We start from the raw sequence: 20,081 nt of genomic DNA, 5'->3' as shown, positions 1-20,081 counted from the left end.
ACAGCTTCTGGAGGCAAGCCATTCCACTGGTTTTGTTCTCACTGTCAGACAATTTCTCCTTAGTTCCAGGTTGCTTCTCTCAATTAGTTTCCAACCATGAATTGTACTGGCTATAGGTTTATCTTTGCCCTCCAAAGTAACTACGTTTATGATAGTTTTCATGTGAAATCTACTAAAAACTAAAGTCATTGTTTTGCATCTTTTCAGGCCGAATCCAAGAAGGCATCTCACTGCTTGAGAATGCCCAGAAACGACATGGTGATGTTTCCTTATGCTGCCTTCTAGGTCTCATTTATGCTCACAAAAGATGTGAAAACATTGGTGCGTTATTATTCCACAAATTGCTTAAAATGAAAGCTATAGCATATTTTCAGGAGCTGTCTTGCAATCTTGCAGTCAGTCAGATGAAAACTTGGTGGGAAAGACTCCTTTCTTTCTTTTATTCCATTTTGATCCCTCTATTACAATGCTAAACTATGCAGAGGGAAAATAGCTACAATTAGAGAGGCCAGAAAGACTGAGGAAAACTTGGCCAATAGTAATTGAGTTTCAAGAGAAGAATAAGATGAGAGAAGCAGTTATTTTTAAATAACAAACACAAAGAAATAGAAGATAAAGATCAAATCGAAGAATTATTGAAGAACATTACAAACATAAAGGAAAATATATTTATGTCAAAAAGTGAAGGAAAATATAAAGAAAAATTAGTGCAAGAATATTACCAAAAATATCCTAAAATCAATTATTTGTACAATGACTTGATATAAATCAAAGGCAAGAGAAAAGGTGGCCAAGAGAAGAAAATAACTAGATATTGTCACTAATGATATAAGAATGAATTTATAGAAACTCAAAGAAGATGTTATTGAAAGACAATCCTAATGAAACAATACCCACAGTCACAATCAGGAGCAACTGGACAACAGTAATCCAGAATGAGATGGAGTCATTCACTTAAAGCAAAACTTCTATTGAGAAACCATGTTAATACCTGTGATACTATTTACTTCTAACCTACACTCAATTGCCTGTGTCTCAAGGGTGGCATCTATGGGCATCAATATACTGCAGATACTTAGTTTGATGCCATCCAAGCTTCCTATCATACCTGACCTTTCATATTTTTCCAATATTTTAAATTTTAAATAAAATTGAAGGAAAGGAAAGCAATAATGTTCAGAATGATTTTGTTTCCTGGAATATATATGCTGCATAGTTATTTGTTTTTGAGAGAGAGACTTACAATTATGAAATGTCAAATAATGTTAGCTTCTCTTCTCAGAATATACCATATCCACAAATATTCGAGCATGTTAATTGCAATATCATAACTGCCTCAGTTTTTAACAACCATTAGGATTTGGTATTTATAGCATGGAATACTGCTATGTGGACAGTGCTCATCTGAATTTACTTGACTGAGTACATATAATATATAAAACTAAACATAATTGATGATCCTTTGAGGAGTATGCAAGGTTTACACAAATTAATTTTGAAAAGTTTATTTTGAAAAAAATATTGATTAGTAAAGGTTTTCTTCATCATTTTGAGATAGTTGACTAGCATAAGGTCTTTTTCATTTTCAGTGGGTTCTAGGCTGCCATTTTTACTTAGCAAAAAATATCCTAGGGGCTTCTTTTTGAATTACTTAATATATGAAAATAAAACAAGTGGAAAACAAAAATAATTTTCATCTGTCCTGTTTATTTTCAGATTCGTCTGCTCTTTTGGACTTAGAATCCAAGTTGAAGGAAGCACGGAAAACTGCTGGAAGCAATGCACTGTATTATGCAGGGATGTTTTTGTGGCTAATGAATAAGAATGATAAAGCAAAGGAGTATATTGACAAAATGTTGAAAGTATCTAATGGAGCAAAAGAGGTACAATGGATTAGAGCAGGAAGTTTCACAGACCTGAACTCTGAAATGTATTTAAAATGGGTTTTAATTATTTTTAATATTTTGTAAAATGTAAACCCATAAGATATAATATCAGACCTTCCAAGGCAATAATTGGGCAGTTAGTCTTCTGTAGATGGAAGGGAGAGAATGGACATCCTTATTTGGTGCCTTTTGTTATTAAAAAATTTGTGGAAAGTGCTCCTTTACCTTTGATCTTTGCTCCTGGCGTATACTTTCTATACAGATTTTGAATACTTCTCCAGGATTTACTTCTGAGCTATGGAATATTGACACAAATCTCTGAGTTTTTAGCCTTGATGAAAGTCTTGAGCTAGCTAGTCCAGAAGTCTTGACTATTCACTTCTTACAACCTTTGTTCCCACTGGATATTGGAAATACTGGCCAAATCCAGGAAGTTTTGTAGATTCATAAATTAGTGTCTTGGAACGAAAGAAAGCACAAGTGATAGGTGGATGGAAGCTCTAGGTACGGCTTAGCTGAATGGAAAATACCACAGAAAATACTTATATGTATGGTATTCAGCTTTGTTTGGGTATTTTCCCACATCATTATAGTTGTGCTTTTAAAGTCATAGCAACGTTTCGGCAGAATCTCATCTGCCATCATCAGGCTTCTGTATAGTGCTATCCAAATAAAACCTAGCTTCCTAGTAAATAATTACCGGCCATTCACAAGAAACCAAGCTGCACTAAGAAACCCCAATGCACAAAACACAATGTTGCCAACCAATCAAGAACACAGCAACTTGAAGACCAATAAAAACAGACCTAGACTCCTAGCCAATCAGGATGAGGAAAAAACCATTTAAATAAAGCAGAAAGCCAGCACCAAATTCAAACAAAAAACGGCTGCTAAGCCTAACACACAAGATTAAAAAAAAACCCAATACACAAGCCTGAGGATGGCAGATGAGATTCTGCCAAAACGTCGCTATAATAAAAGCACAAATATTAAGACATGGGAAAATACCTGGAGAAACTTAATACCATACATATAAATACCCACGAAAACATAAGAAAACGTGTGTGTGTGTGTGTGTGTGTGTGTGTGTGTGTGTGTGTGTGTGTGTCTATTTTCATAGATTTTCACGGGTACAGGTATATAGGTCTAGGTGTGTTTGGGTCTTTTCCTGTGTAAGATTAAGAGTATCTTGGTGACGTTTCGGCAAGGTCCCACTCGCGATCCTCAGCCTGGTGCTTTCGGCTTTGTGTAAGATTAAGTAAGATTAAGTATTAAGTACTTTCGTATCCCGTGTAAGATTAAGAGTAAGAGTATCTTAAACCTGCATACCTGTACCCGTGAGTGAATATACACACACACACACACACACACATACATATACACATACATATACATACATACATACATACATACATACATCAGAAACCTGAACTTCAAGGATACAAAGTTCTAATCTGTGCTGTGCTGTGCTAGCATGACATATTTATCTGTGCTTAATTGAACTATAATTTATTGAATTGCAGAACTCACTGAACCAAAACTAATTTCAAAGGCTAGATTCACAAAACAGGCAGAACTGTACTGCAGTTGGATTGTTTGTGGCTCAGTATATCATATGTACAGAGATACATTTTCCCTCTTGTTTTAGTATTGGGAATCATAAAGAGAATGCATCTCTAGGAATGTGGCAGAAGAATGCTATTTTTTTCTTGGTTAAATACAACAGTATCTCCAAGATAGTCAAAATCTGCATGTTAGTGGGAATGGCATTATGATGCATGCCTTAATACTTTGATATATATGTTTGAGGGACATACATGTCCCCTCTTCACCAGTCATATATTAAGGGAGTTGAAATAAGTAGAACATTTTACACATATGTGTAAAATAAAACATTTTCATCTTTTAGTGCTGTAATAATATTTCTATTATTTGCTTTTTTATACATCGTTGTTGTTAGTTGTGAAGTCATGTCCGACGCATGGACAACGTTCCTTCAGGCCTTCCTATCTACCATCCCCTGGAGTCCATTTAAGCTCACACCAACTGCTTCAGTGACTCCATTCAGCCACTTCATTTTCTGCCATCCCCTTCTTTTGCCCTCAATCGTTCCCAGCATTAGACTCTTCTCCAGTGAGTCCTTCTCATTAGGTGACCAAAGTATTTGAGTTTCATCTTCAAGATCTAGCCTTCTAAAGAGCCATCAGAGTTGATCTCCTTTAGGACTGAATGGTTTGATTGCTTTGCAGTCCAAGGGACTTGCAGGCGTCTTCTCCAGCACCATAGTTCAAAGGCCTCAATTCTTTGATGCCCAGCCTTCCTTATGATCCAACTTTCACAGCCATACATTGCAACTTGAAAAACCATAGCCTTGACTATATGCACTTTTGTTGGCAGGGTGATGTCTCTGCTTTTGGTATGCTGTCTAGATTTGCCATAGTTTTCCTCCCCAGGAGCAAGCGTCTTTTAATTTCTTGGCTGTAGTCCATATCTGCAGTGATCTTTGTGCCCAGGAAAATAAAATCTACCTCCATTTCTTCCCCATCTATTTGCTAGGAAATGCGAGGGCCGGATGCCATTATCTTAGTTTTCTTAATGTTGAGTTTCAAGCCAACTTTTGCACTCAAGAGGCTCTTTAATTCCTCTTCACTTTCTGCCATTAGAGTGCCATCTGCATATCTGGAGTTGTTGCTATTTCTCCCGGCAATCTTAATTCCAACTTGTGATTCATCTAGCCTTGCCTTTCTCATGATGTGCTCTGCATATAAGTTAAATAGAAGGGCAACAGTATACAGCCTTGTTGAACTCCTTTCTCAATTTTTATAAGTAACACATAGTAAATAAACATGGAATGTATAGTATGTTTCGTTGCACATGAAATGTTAATTAATGAAATATTTAATCTTCATTAAATTGTCTTAGAAATTCATCACTTTTTTAAATTGCTGCAGGGGCAGGTTTTGAAAGGATGGATCTATGTTACATCTGATAAACAACATTCTGTTAAGAAATCTATTAAATATCTGGAGGAAGGAATCCAAGACAATACAGATATATTTGGGATGATGGGAAAGGTAGGTTATTACTTCAAGTTATTAGGGGTGTATAATGACAAGGCTTAGAATTGTCAGTTGAAAAGTCTCATATAGGCTACATATTTTGGTTGACCTTAAAAAGCTGAACAGCTAAGTTAATATTACTGGATCCAGGTCCCTTCTGAATCATAAAAGCAACTAGGAATGTGATTCATGATTATGCCCAGGCCATAGTGTTGGCGTCTCTGAAGGAGTACTTCCTCTTGCCTTGAAAGAGACACTGGTACTCTCCCTTCTCAAATTACTATCAAACCCAACAGTTTTCAATGAATACCAATCAGTCTTCAACATTCACTTTCTGGGGAAAGTTTTTGAGAAAGTGGTCAGCTTACAGCTGATGAAAATCCTGGAGGAAAAAGATTACCAAGATCTGTTTCAGTCAGGTTTTAGGCCAGAATTTGGTACTGAGACAGCCGTGGTCATCCTTGTCACAAAGACGGAACTGGGATATGAGTGACACATCCATTCTTGTGCTTGATCTCTCAGCAGATTTTAATACCACTGACAACTGTATTCTTCTGGACCAGCTCAGTGGTTTGGATGTGGGGGCTCTCTTCTCAATTCTGGCTTTATATCCACTTGTTCTTGTGCAACCAAAATGAGTCCCTCAGTCTCTTTCTTCAACTTTCCTGCTCTTAGCCATTATCAGGTCTTTTTAGTATGCCCCTTAATTTTTTTAATGTAATGGCCATGTAACACTTTGTCTTGTCATATCTCTTTTCTATTCTTCCTTTTATTATGGTTAGTAACACAGTCAGCCAAGATGTTTAGACTGAATTTGGCATTTTTATCTACTGAGTCCTTCCCAAGAAACTGGGCTAGGCAGAAGTTGGTAACAATGCCGAATGTAAGCTGTTGAGCAGCCAGCAGAGTGGTGGAAATCAGCAGTAGGGGAGCAGTTCTAAATTTACTACCGGTACTTCTTAAAAACCATTGATGAGTCATACAATGCTGCTTGGCCAGTCACATATTGTTCAGGCCCACTAAATTATATTGCTGAGATCCTAAGTAATACCTTAATGCATACGAAATTCATATTTTGTTTGTTTTCAAGAAATAGTACTTACTGAAATAATCATACTGCAATGACACAAATTATTTTATAAGTATATAAACATGAATTTATTTATGTAACTGAGTGGCTAGAATGCAGTATTGCAGGCTTACTGCTCAAATTGCCAGGAGTTAAATTCTGATGGGGCTCAAGGTTGACTCAGCCTTCCATCCTTCCAAGGTTGGTAAAATGAGAACCCAGATTGTTGGGGACAATAGGCTGATTCTTGTGAACCACTTAGAAAGGGCTGTAAAAGCACTGTGAAACAGTATATAAATCTAAGTATTGCTATTTATTTAAAACATTTATACAGCTGCCCATCTTGGAACCAACTGGGCAGCTTCCAATCAAATGCCAAATCTATATTGAATTTAGACAAATTTATTATCAAATATAGAAGGTTAGGACAACAACACAAAGATACTTAAATGTCTTTTACAAATGCACTTTTCCCCTTCCCGTTACTTCACCTGATTTTTCTGTATTTGTAGGCCAAGTATTTCATGGTGCATCAGAATTATTCAGGGGCTCTGGAAATAATTAGCCAGTTAGTGGTCACTTTTCCTTTCTTCGTGCCAGCCCTTGTAACTAAGATGAAACTACATTTAGCAATGCAAGACTGGGAGCAAAGTGTGGAAGAAAGTAAACGGTAGGAGTTTATTGCCAAAAAAAAGAGAAGGTTGAAGGAAATTCCTTCAATTTTAAAATGTTTGGGCTGCTTCATGAAGTCGCTTTCCTCTATCTGCCCTATACTTGTAAAGAATATGTAACACTGCTTCAATAATGCTTTTCTGCTTTTAAATCTTCAAATTGGTTCCTAGTGGAATAGTATCTCTAAAAGGCAGATATTCCACTTTGCTATCATTTATGTTTGTTATGATATGTACAGAATAACCTTTAACAAGGATATGCACATGGAAATGTTTATGAGAGTAGTTATGAATAATTATTCAGCCACACACAGATACACTAAATTGAGTTAAAGTTTACTTTAAGAAATAGCACAGTCCAATAAATGGTCCAGGTCATATACGTTTTGCAGTCCAAAGAATATCCAATTACAAAGTCTTCTTACCGGTTGCCTTTGTCATTTACAGTAAACAAAAATATCAAAATATAAGCACAGCATAAATACAACAGATAACCTTAGATAGCAACAGATGTCAGAGAGACAGAATGTCAGAGAGAGCAAGCTATGATCTCTACCTCCCTCTTATGGTAATTTGTAATATAATCAACCAATCGGAATATGTTATAAATCAATACAGTGATTTTGTCTTAAAGATACAAACATACATTGTTGCTTTATATATTGCCAACCCAAGTAATTGGTGGACAGATTCCTAACCTTTATCATACTGAAAAAGTCCCCAGAAGCTGCCTTAGTCTAATCAATAGACACTGATAAGATTCTGTTGTTTGGCTTCTATTGCTACTCCTGTCTCTGTTATAATTGTATGATATTTAATGGTGTTAGATGGGATGTTCTAAAGATTCTTGCTAAATTGCCTATGCAGAAAGACAGTTTCATAATTTTTCAACTTAGAGCACAGTTAGATTCCCATCTTTTAATTAATCCAATGGAGCTAACTTTTCTGTGCTTTGGAGCACATACGGGCACAAACATAGCACTAGTTAACCATTCTATAAGTCACTGTTTTTATTTTAAAAATTGTTAGGTTTTATGCTTCTTGATAATTTGAAGAACCATTTTGCCCAGTTATCTGAAGCTCTATCCGCTCTATTTAGCTTTGCAAAAAGTAATCAATAAACTAATAGCCTATTCCAGCATAATTTTTAACCAGATAAAATTAGAATAGATTAATATAGATACACCGGATGATCCCCTAACAGCACTTATTCCCCTTCTTTTCTTGGATGGAAATTTGTCCTCTGTAACATTGTTAACAACATTAGTTACAATGTTTATGTAAACGCCCCCCCCCCCAGTAGGATTTACATTTAATATAAATAAACATTGTTGCAAATGTAATATTTGAGGGGAAAGGCACAAACTACCACCCAAGAAGAAGGCATGAGGCATGTCTCAAATATGAATTTGTTTCTAGGGTAACTAAAAAAAACCCTTCTGGCCATGTTATATAGATTCAGTAGATGCTTTTTCTTTGTTTTTTGAAAATAGAAATTTCTATAGTTTCCCAAAACTATGGAATTTGCCCTATATATTTTTAAACGATGCAATCCCTTTCTAATTTATTTTCTTAGCCATCCTTCACTAAAGTATGACCATGTATCAACCTGTCACTTATAACTAGAATTAATCTCTTTTAATATTAATACTCTATCTGGTATTGCTTTCTCATTCCCTGGAAACAATTCTTGTTTTAGAATCTTAAGCAAAGAGCCAAATGATATAGATGGACTCCAATACATGGTGATAAATCATCTTGCTGTCACTGGCAATAAAAGCATGGTGAGTATTATATTAGTAATGATTTCATAGTTCCTTTAGTTCAATCAGCATTATAGTCTTTACCCACTGTGAAGTATGCCATATTTTGCACTGTTAACAACTTGGGTATATACTTTACTATCTAGATAGAAACCTGTCATAAAGAGTTTGTGGTATAACTCAGAATGTTGGAATTATATAAAATGTTAGAGTTATATAAAAAGGAAGAAGTTAACAAAGATAGAATAAGAAACTGTTTAGATGAAGTGAAGGATAAAGCAATTGGGGAAGAAATGGAAAAATTATTAAACAAAGACATTACTTGGTTTGAATTGAAATCAGCAATAGAGAACCAGAAAAACAATAAATCCCCAGGACCAGATGGGATTCCAGGGGAGCTGTATAAGGCAATAGCAGAACAAATAGGACCTCTTATGGTGGAAGTTTTTAATGACGTCTTATTGGCAGCCAGGATGCCGGACTCATGGAGGGGGGCATTGATTTCGCTGATCCCGAAGGAGGATTCGGATCCCCGATATACACATAATTATAGGCCGATTTCACTGTTAAATACTGATTACAAAATATTCACTTCTATTTTAGCAAGTAGACTAAAAAGAATGTTAAATGAGCATATATATGAAGATCAAAATGGATTTCTCCCTACCAGACAAATCAGGAACAACTTAAGAATAGTACTAGATGTCTTAGAATTTTACGAAGCCCACCCCGAAAAACAAATTGCACTTATGTTTTTAGATGCAGAGAAAGCCTTCGATAATTTAAATTGGCAATTTTTAATCCAAAAAATTTATAATATGAATTTAGGCACCAAATTTGAAAATATTATAACAACCATTTATGAAACACAACAGGCTAATATTATAATAAACAGAGAATATACCCACCCAATAAAAATAGAAAAAGGAGTCAGACAGGGCTGCCTACTCTCACCCCTGCTCTTCATATTATCATTAGAAGCATTACTAATGCAAATTAGACAGAACCCAGACATAAAAGAATTAAAGGTTAAGAAAGAAGAATATAAGTTGCAAGCGTTTGCAGATGATATGATTTTTTTTCATTGAGGAACCAATAGAAAGAGGAAAAAAATTGATGAATGAATTAGAACAATTTGGAGCAGTAGCAGGACTTAAAATTAATAGGAAGAAAACAAAATTAATGACTAAAAATTTAACAGAAAAACAGAAAATAGAACTAGAAGAAGTTATGGGAATACAAGTGATAAAGAAAGTTAAATACTTAGGAATATGGTTGACAGCACATTGTAAGACACTTAAGGAAAATAATTATGATAAATTGATGCAACAGGTAAAGAAGGATTTAGAAACATGGGGCAAGCTGCAACTTTCATTATTAGGCAGGATTGCTGCTATTAAAATGAACATTCTTCCAAAATTCCTATATATATCTCAGACGATCCCAATCAAAATACACAAATTTTTTTTTGAAGAACTTAATAAAATAACTGTAAAATTTATCTGGCAAGGGAAAAAACCTAGAATAAATTTAAAGGCAATGCAGGATATGAAGAGCAGGGGAGGGCTGGCACTTCCAAATTGGGAGTTGTGTTATAGTGCAGCCTCTTTAGTATGGTTGAAGGAATGGGTGAATTTAACGAACAAGAGAATATTATTTTTAGAAGGCCATGACTTGCAATGGGGGTGGCATGCTTTTTTATGGGATGTAGGGAAAACTAGCCAGAAATATTTTCACAGACACCTAATCAAAGACTCATTATTAACTAATTGGAAGAAAATACAGAAAAAACACTATTTAAAAATACCAATTTGGATTTCAACAATGGAGGTGATGATTCACCCAAATAATCTAGATATCACTAAAATGATTAAATATAAGGATCTATTGGATACACAAGGAAATTTGAAATTGCAGCAAGAACTTCAAGAGCGGGGACTAAAAATTGATCAGTGGGCATATCTTCAAATTCAAAGTAGATATAAACAGGGCAAGAAAGAATTTGGAATTAACAATAAACTCCAGCAATTAGATAAAATTTTATTAGGATCAGGCAAAAAAAAATATAACAAAATTTTATAATTATTTATTAGAAGTAGAATTAGAAGAAGAAATTGTAAAAGGGAACATGATAGCCTGGAGTAGGAATATAAGACGTAGCATCACCATAACAGAATGGGAAAAGGTCTGGGGTAGAAATAACAAAATTACAAAATCAGTAGCATACAAAGAAAACGCCTATAAAATGTTTTATAGATGGCACCTTCCTCCTTCGAGATTAGCGAAGATGCACCCGAATATGAGTCCGAATTGCTGGAAATGCAAAAAAAATGAGGGAACTTTTTTCCATATGTGGTGGTCCTGTACAGAAGCTCAAAAATATTGGCAGAAAATTAGAAATTGGCTAGAAGAAATGACAAGAGAACAGATCGAATTCAAACCAGAGTCCTTTCTGTTAGGGATCTTTGATAAACAAATATAAAAAAAGTGAAATATATAATAATACACATTTTGACAGTGGCCAGATTGGCTTTTGCACAATGTTGGAAGCAGCCTCATGTTCCATCAGAGGAGATGATCATTTAAAAAATTTCAAGTTGTGCAGAAATGGACAAATTAACTTTGGCATTAAAAAATAAAGACACTTCAATATACTACAACAGCTGGAACTGCTGGTACAAATGGAGAGACCAAAGATAGACTTCACACTAAAAGGCAAAAGAGGATAGGATAACTCCATAGTAGTGATACACATATATGTAAGGATTAGGTGTGTGTATATGGCATAAAATAAGGATAAAAAAGAGGTCTTACAAACTGTTGAAGATGAGAATGTTTTTATTTGTTTTCTATTTTTTTCTTTCTATTTTCTTCTCCCTTCTTTTTCTCTCTTTCATTTATGTATGTGTTGTTGGTTTGTTTTAATTGTAAAATCAATAAAATTTATTTTTAAAAAAAGAAAGTTGGAATGGGACAACTTGCCACAGCCAATTTGCTATGGCCAACTCACCATGGTCAATTCACCACAGCTAACTCACCAGAGCCAATTCGCCATAGGACTACTTGCTGCACGACAATTTAACAATTCAATTTAATTAAGATAAAATACAATTCTATTCCACCATTTCTTTGATATTAGTGTAGCTCTTGTCCCGCAGCAAGTTGTCCCATGGCAAATTGGCTGTGGCAAGTTGTCCTGTGGTGAATTGTCATAGACCTCTCATAGAATGTATGTACATAGAATGTATCCTTTGGTATTATTAATTTCATTAATAAAAACAAATTTCTGCTCCATAGAAAGAAACATGTGAATGTGACCATAGTATAATATTTAGGGCTTAGTGTTGGGAAATTGGATTAATCTGATGTTCAAGTCTACACAGCCCTGGAAACTCACAAAATGATTTGAAACTAATAATGATCACTCATGATGAATCTATCTCTCAGATCTATGCATGTGATTAAACTGGAGGAGAGCATATTATCTTAAGATTTTAGAAGAGATATAAATATAATTAAATTAAATAAATAGTTAAAGGTTACAATTTTATAGGTGGTTAGTGACCTTGCTCATGAGAGTGTTCTTATGTGATTCAGTGTAACAAATCACCTGTGCCTGATCATAAAATAATATTGATATTTTGAATGTAGGCATTACATCTGCTTAGAGAATATATTGTTGCTTTGGACACGAAAGAGCCTCAAAGACCAGAATTTCACTTTCAAAAAATGCTGGTGATCACTAGACTGGTAAAACCCTATTAATCTTAATATTTAGTTTTGCCTATTTTCCTAAATTTAATTTGTTTCTGTTTCTCATCTTGTTTCAAATCAAGATAATAATGATGCAAAGAAAAGTCTGAGTTACAGCTACTTTGTGTATTAGATATGTTCTTTAAAAAAATCTCTCATAATCCTTGTTTCTATTTATATACTGTGTGTGTGTGTGTGCGCGCGCGTGCACGTGCATGGCACATTAACTTTCTTGGAACTGTCTTATATTTAGTCTGGAAAGAATCAAGATATCCTTCAGGAAGTGTATGACTTCATTAAAAGTGCATGTAGCAAGCTCATATCTACCGATGCACGTTTTGCAAATGAATTAGGATATCAGCTAATCCTTCAAGGAAAGTGGAAGGAAGCTTCTGCATGGTACAGAAAAGCCATAGATTTGGATGAAAATACCATAGATTCATTGACAGGTAGGCTACTACTATATAGGTTTAGATATATATATCTATTGCCCCTTCATATTTTAATCATATATAACGCCTCTACTTGGGGCATATTTTAAGAAGTAGTACTGAACATTTAGGTATGACTCGTATTTCTTTAGCTGTTGTTTGGAGCAGTGAAAGCTGAGACATATTAGAGAGTGTGAAAATGCTGTTCATACACAGGATATGTCAGGATACTGGAAGACACATTCATTCAAAGAGCAAAATTAGAAGACTTCCAGAGAAAAATGAAGCTGCTTGGTATCCTTTGGTTGAGGGGACGGGTGGGGGAGAGGAGAGGAGAGAAGAGAAGAGTCAAAATCAACAAATGAAAGAGCAACTATCAAGTCTTTGTCTAAGATAGCTGAACCAAAAAAAACTTATGGAGAAAGAAGTAGTGGAACAAACAGCTCCAAAACTTGTTTAATAAATTCACTATAAATAAAAACTTGCATAATTTCATTTGTAAATATTTTGTTAATAAAAGTGGTTACTCCGCCATTTGATTTGTATGGATGGTTTATTGCCATCCTGAATATATTTGAACCTCTAACAGGAAAGATCCAAAGAGAGAAGAGATTGCAATTAAATTGATATATGATAAGCAACTTCCCCTTGAAAGCTCCTCTTTTATAGTATCTTTGCATTAACTGTGATCAATTGCTTATCTGGTTTATTACAATAACATGACCATGACAGTTATTAAAAGTATATTTTATCATATATGTTCATTACAGGGATTATATGGTGCCAAGTGCTTGGAGGAAAACTAGAAGAAGCTGAACAACAATTAGAGTTCCTGAAAGAAGTTCAACAGTCAATTGGAAAATCTTCAGTTAGAATATTCTTAATTTTCTTTGATTACTTATTTTACTTGTTTTCTTGGTAGGATCCCCATTACTCCTAGAATCACTTCCATTTGACACCATGCTGAAATAATGGTCATGAGAACAATTGGATGCCAATTAGTGATGGCTGGGTGATGCTACAGGATGCTTTCATCATTAGCAAGGAATCTGTTGTACAGACTATGAATCGACAATTAGTGCCCCTTCGTGCACTAAATGATCCAGGTCCCGAATTCACACTGAGCTTAAATCGCCTAATTTGAGTTTGTAAACTCCAAAAACATGGCTGTGAGATGAGTCTTGTTTTTAAAAAGCTACTGGACCATTTATAATTTATATTTATAATCCCACCCAGTAAATAACAGCTGCTAGTAAAACAATTAACCCATTCCTTGCAGACTCTCAATACTACCTCATTACTTTAATCAAACACTGATTAATTCATTACCTCAAAACATACAACTTTTCTACCTCATTACCTATATCAATGATTAGATAATCAATTTATATAAAATAATTTATTAATGGTTAATTGATTTATTGTTTTAATTGATTAGTGTGATTAGAGTGTTTAGAGTGCAAATGGTGTGATTACTGATTGGTTTAAAAGATCAAGATTCATGTAATTTAATTGATTAGTAAAATTAGTGATTTAGTGAATTTAATTGAACAGTGTGATTAATGATTAGTGTAATTAATTGATTAGCTATTAGTGTCATTAATTGATTAGGCTGATTGTTGCTTAGCAAAATTATTTGACTAGAGAGATTATTGCAATTGATTGATTGGTGTGATATTGGCTATACTGATTACCCAAAATTGTTTCATTAAGTAATTTAATCTACGTACCATCTTAACAAACCTACCATGCCAAGTAAAAAATCCAATGCCAAACCACAGTCTAAAGAGAAAGTAATCCCCACCAATGAACCACAAGACTCTTGCACATGCCTTAAATGCTATAAAACTCTAAAGGATAATGAAAATTCCATCAAATTTTCTATATGTAACAAATACGCTCATCATGACTGCTTGGGATTACCTGAGCAAATGATTCAATACCTAGAATCATCCAATGAGTTTCCATACCTCTGCAAATCATGCAGACCCAAACTGGATCTGTTTGAAAGAATTAATACCATAGAAACACGAATAATATCCCTTGACACCACAGTAGCATCCCTGGACGCTTTAAAAAAAAGATTATCCAACCTTGAAAAAAAAAGACACATCGCAAAAACTTGAACATCCAATAGCTACAAACCACATCTCTATCCAACAACTACAACCCAATCCACAACCCAATAAAAAAAAAATCTAAATCAAATAATGATATCCCAATCCCCATCAGAGAAGCTGTCCAGAGAAACGTCCAAACACCATCTTATTTGGTCTAGAGGACATCAGTGACAATGATGACATCACAACTGTCCAAAATATCATCAGTGATTATCAAGCATCAACCATCTCCCCTGTTGAAATACTTGACATTTCCCGCATTGGCCGAGAGCTCAAAAACAGAGGTGACTCTGTGGCCCCATGCTTCTGCAGGGTCATTTGCAAATTTCACTTCTGTGAAATCAAACTGTCCACTTAGGTAGCAACACTGATTGATAATCAATTTCACATGCTGTTGTGCAAATGGAATAGACAACAGGTGAAAAGCATAGGCAGTTAGCAAGGCATCCCCAATAAAAGAGTGGTTCTGCAGGTGGTGACCACAGACCACTTCTCAGTTCCTATGCTTTCTGGCTGATGGTTTGGTCACTTTTGAATGCTGGCGGTGCTTTCACTCTAGTAGCATGAGACAGAGTCTACAACTCACACAAGTGGCTCAGGTAGTGCAGCTCATCCAGGATGGCACATCAATGCGAGCTGTGGCAAGAAGGTTTGCTGTGTCTATCAGCATAGTGTCCAGAGCATGGAGGCACTACCAGGAGACAGGCCAGTACATCAGATGTGGAGGAGGCTGTAGGAGGGCAACAACCCAGCATCAGGACTGCTACCTCTGCCTTTGTGCAAGGAGGGACAGGAAGAGCACTGCCAGAGCCCTGCAAAATGACTTCCAGCAGGCCACAAATGTGCATGTGGCTGCTCAAATGGTCAGAAACAGACTCCATGAGAGTGGTATGAGGGCCCAACGTCCACAGGTGGGGGTTGTGCTTACAGCCCAACACCATGCAGGACGTTTGGCATTTGCCAGAGAACACCAAGATTGGCAAATTCGCCACTGGCACCCTGTGCTCTTCACAGATGAAAGCAGGTTCACACTGAGCACATATGACAGATGTGACAGGGTCTGGAGATGCCATGGAGAACGTTCTGCTGCCTGCAACATCCTTCAGCATGACCGGTTTGGCAGTGGGTCAGTAATGGTGTGAGGTGGCATTTCTTTCAGGGACCACACAGCCCTCCATGTGCTTGCCAGAGGTAGCCTGACTGCCATTAGGTATCGAGATGAGATCCTCAGACCCCTTGTGAGACCATATGCTGGTGCAGTTGACCCTGGGTTCCTCCTAATGCAAGACAATGCTAGACCTCATGTGGCTGGAGTGTGTCAGCAGTTCCTGCAAGATGAAGGCATTGATGCTATGGACTGGCCCACCTGTTCCCCAGACCTGAATCCAATTGAGCACATCTGGGACATCATGTCTCGCTCCATCCACCAACATCACGTTGCACCACGTTGTCCAGGAGTTGGGGGATGCTTTAGTCCAGGTGAGGGAGGAGATCCCTCAGGAGACCATCCGCCACTTCATCAGGAGCATGGCCAGGCATTGTAGGGAGGTCATACAGGCACGTGGAGGCCACACACACTACTGAGCCTCATTTTGATTTGTTTTAAGGACATTACATCAAAGCTGGATCCACCTGTAGTGTTTTTTTCCACTTTAATTTTGAGTGTAACTCCAAATCCAGACCTCCATGGGTTGTTAAATTTGATTTCCATTAATAATTTTTGTATGATTTTGTTGTCAGCACATTCAACTATGTAATGAACAAAGTATTTAATAAGAATATTTCATTCATTCAGATCTAGGATGTCTTATTTTTGTGTTCCCTTTATTTTTTTGAGCAGTGTATAAATTCACTTGCCAAAAGCAACACCAGCCATAAGAACCTTCGTTCTCGCCGTGACCTAACCATACAGCAATGTGCCCACTCCTGTGTACTCCGCACAGAACTCAAAAAACATCTAGACAATGGAGAGAAGGACCTATACATTGACTACTGTGCTGACTGTATCAAAAGTAAGTCACACAACCCACAACTCAGCTTTAACCTTCAACCACAACCCTACTTCAACCAATCCACCATCACCCAAGACTAGGCACGCACACCCCTAACTACCTCAATTCCAATTACAGCTGGCCTTAAATGCAAGCTACTCAATGCAAGAAGCCTTGTGAATAAAATACCTGAATTTCTCCTCTTACTAAATATGGCTAAATTTGACATCATATTTGTCTGTGAAACATGGCTCAATGCATCTCTCCCTGACTTCATTACCACAGTAAGAGACTATCATGTTTACTAATCAGATTGTGAAATTCGTAGAGGAGGTGGTGTTGCTATCTTCTATAAAAAGTCCTTACATCTAAAAAACATCCAAGTTACCCAGGAGCTTGCTCTTCCTGAGACCATCATCTGTGAACTATCCTTAAATATCACATTTCGATTCTTACTATATTACAGAGCACCTGATTATGACATTGAACATGTAAACAAGCTAAATTCACTTCTAACATGGGCAACATCCTGTCCACACGCTTTTATCTTTCTTGGTGACTTCAATCTACCTCATATTAACTGGACCCTAAACGAATATACAACTGAACCCATACATGCAATCTTCTACAATGTTGTTGCAAATCTGGGACTGGAACAACTAGTAACCAACAATACTAGACTTAACAACTGCCTCAATCTCATCTTCTGCAATAGTTTGAATTTAATTTATGGAATACAAACTAAAGAACCCTTTTCCAACAGTGACCACAACATGATTGACTTTTGTCTCAACATACACCCACACAAAAATCATCACAATGACATAATCCCCAATTATAACTTCAAAAAAGGCAACTATGATCTTATAAACAACGATCTCTCATCCCTTGATTGGCAATTTCTATTCCCTGGATGCAATACTGTTGAAGACCATTACAACATATTTTTACTTGAAGTCAAAAGAGTCATCAAACTATATGTACCAACAACAACTACACCCCCAAAAAAAATCAAAAAATCAGATTACCCATAACAATAAGGAAACTTCAATCCAAAAAAATTCACTCTGGTGGAAAAACAAATCTGGTCATGTTGCCAACTTCAAAAGCCGATACAAAACTTTATGCCACAGATAAAGACTGAATGCATCAATTATCACATTAAACAAGAAGAAAACCTTCTATGCACCAATTCCACCCGCGCTTTTTACAATTTTGTAAACAACAAACTAAAAGACTCAAGGTCCATCCCACCCGATAGGACCTAATGGTAAAGACTGCAACGACGACACCATTTAAGCCAACACATTCTTTAACACATTCTTTAGCTCAGTACTTGTAAACAGCAATGGATATTTCCTAGCTGAACCACAGAAAACTACAATGATCTAATACATATCGATTTTACAGAAGACAATGTTGAAGAAGCACTACGCAATCTCTATCTATTGAACTGGACGGAATATGTGCCTATTTCTTAAAAAAGCTATCCACTGCCATAGCAAAACCTCTAAGCATAATCTTTGAAAAATCTTTCAGGACCAGCTCCTTACCTATTTTCACAAGCCACGGTCATCCCCATCTTCAAAAAGGGAGACCCCAGCCTAATTGAAAATTACAAACCAATCTCCTTATACTGCATTACCCGTAAAGTCATGGAATCAATTATTAACCAATCCATTATCCTCCACTTAGAGACAAACAACCTACTCTCTAATAAACAATTTGGTTTCAGGAAAAAAACTATCCTGTAATCTGCAACTCTTACACTGCAAAAACATATGAACTATACAACTCGATCAGGGCAAAGCAATAGCCGCAATCTACATAGACTTCTGTAAAGCCTTTAATTCAGTGGTACATGACAAACTACTCCTAAAACTAAAATCTTACGGTACCTCTGGACACCTACATAACTAAATAGAAGAATTCCTGTCAAACAGACAACAAATGGTCAAAATTGGGAGTGTCCTGTCAAATTCTGTACCTGTCAATAGTGGTGTCCCCCAAGGCAGTGTTCTAGGACGAACTCTCTTCATACTCTACATAAATGACCTCTGTGATCACATTAAAAGCAACTGCGTTCTCTTCGCTGATGATGTAAAGCTGTTCAATACCACAGACAATACTGCTACCCTTCAAAAAGATCTTGACTTTGTAGCAGAATGGTCAAACAAATAGCAACTTCAAATCTCAACAAATAAATGCTCTGTCCTATATATTGGCAAAAAGAAACCAGAAAATAAAATACAGGCTGAATAGTCAAGACCTTGTTGATGATCCAAGCTCTGTAAAAGACCTTGGAGTGTTCATCTCAAATGATCTAAGTGCTAGAGCCCACTGTAACTACATAGCCAAAAAGGCATTAAGAGTTGTTAACCTAATCCTACGTAGCTTTTTCTCTGGTAATATCACACTACTAACTAGAGCATACAAAACATTTGCTAGACCAATACTTGAATACAGCTCATCAGTCTGGAACCCACATTACGTATCTGATATTAATACAGTTGAGAAGGTCCAGAAATATTTCACAAGAAGAGTTCTCCACTCCTCTAATTATTGCAGAATACCTTATGACACCAGACTCGAAATTCTAGACCTAGAAAATCTAGAACTACGCCGCCTTCGGTCCGATCTAAGTATAGTATATAAAATCATACATTGCAATGTCCTACCTGTCAATGAATACTTCAGCTTCAACCATAACAACACAAGAGCACACAATAGATACAAACTCAAGGTTAACCTCACCAAACTTGATTGCAGGAAATACAACTTCAGCAACAGAGTGGTCAATGTCTGGAATACTCTACCTGGCTCTGTGGTTTCTTCCCCAAACCCCCCAAACTTTAACCTTAGACTGTCTACTATTGACCTCCCCCCTTTCCTAAGAGGTCTGTAGGGGGCGTACATAAGCGCACCAACATGCCTACCGTCCCTGTCCTATTGTTTCTTTTTTTTTCTTATATGTACCCATTTCATGTAATCATAACTATGTATATACCTATACCTATTATCTTGAAAGCGATTGACAAATCAAGATAAATAAAATAAATAATTCCCTCCTAATTCATATGGCAGGCAGCAGTTCCTGCCTGTGTGGTGATGTTTTAGCTGTTTTCATGCTTCTAAAGTCTTACATGGAAAAGATCACATGTACAGTTACAGAATAATTCAATGTAACTCCACGTTACTGGTAAAATATCTGCTTGCCATGGCATATTAGGTTGCTGAAATAAGTTATGGTGAAATGGAGTACTGGAGTGCCTTGAATGTCAGTATCCAGAATGGTCTGATTATACCAAGGCCTATTCTGATTTTCTTCATGGGAAATT

General features: G+C 36.3%; 1 protein-coding gene across 1 annotated transcript in view; it reads left to right on the top strand.

The window, feature by feature from the left end:
- TTC21A (tetratricopeptide repeat domain 21A) overlaps positions 1–20,081 on the top strand; it is a 61,068-nt gene that overhangs the window by 4,540 nt on the left and 36,447 nt on the right. The window contains exons 3-10 of the mRNA XM_026718477.2: positions 208–321; positions 1,717–1,883; positions 4,838–4,960; positions 6,527–6,684; positions 8,385–8,469; positions 12,100–12,198; positions 12,455–12,650; positions 13,403–13,500. Coding sequence (XP_026574262.1) covers positions 208–321; positions 1,717–1,883; positions 4,838–4,960; positions 6,527–6,684; positions 8,385–8,469; positions 12,100–12,198; positions 12,455–12,650; positions 13,403–13,500 — 1,040 coding nt within the window. The remainder of the gene's footprint in view (positions 1–207; positions 322–1,716; positions 1,884–4,837; positions 4,961–6,526; positions 6,685–8,384; positions 8,470–12,099; positions 12,199–12,454; positions 12,651–13,402; positions 13,501–20,081) is intronic.

This window comes from Pseudonaja textilis, chromosome Z (assembly GCF_049901715.1).
Source record: "Pseudonaja textilis isolate UNSWEBS1 chromosome Z, rPseTex1.2, whole genome shotgun sequence".
In the NCBI taxonomy this organism is placed as follows: Eukaryota; Metazoa; Chordata; class Lepidosauria; order Squamata; family Elapidae; genus Pseudonaja; species Pseudonaja textilis.
The sequence above is the reverse complement of the archived record's forward strand: the minus strand, read 5'-3'. Positions and strand labels throughout refer to the sequence as shown.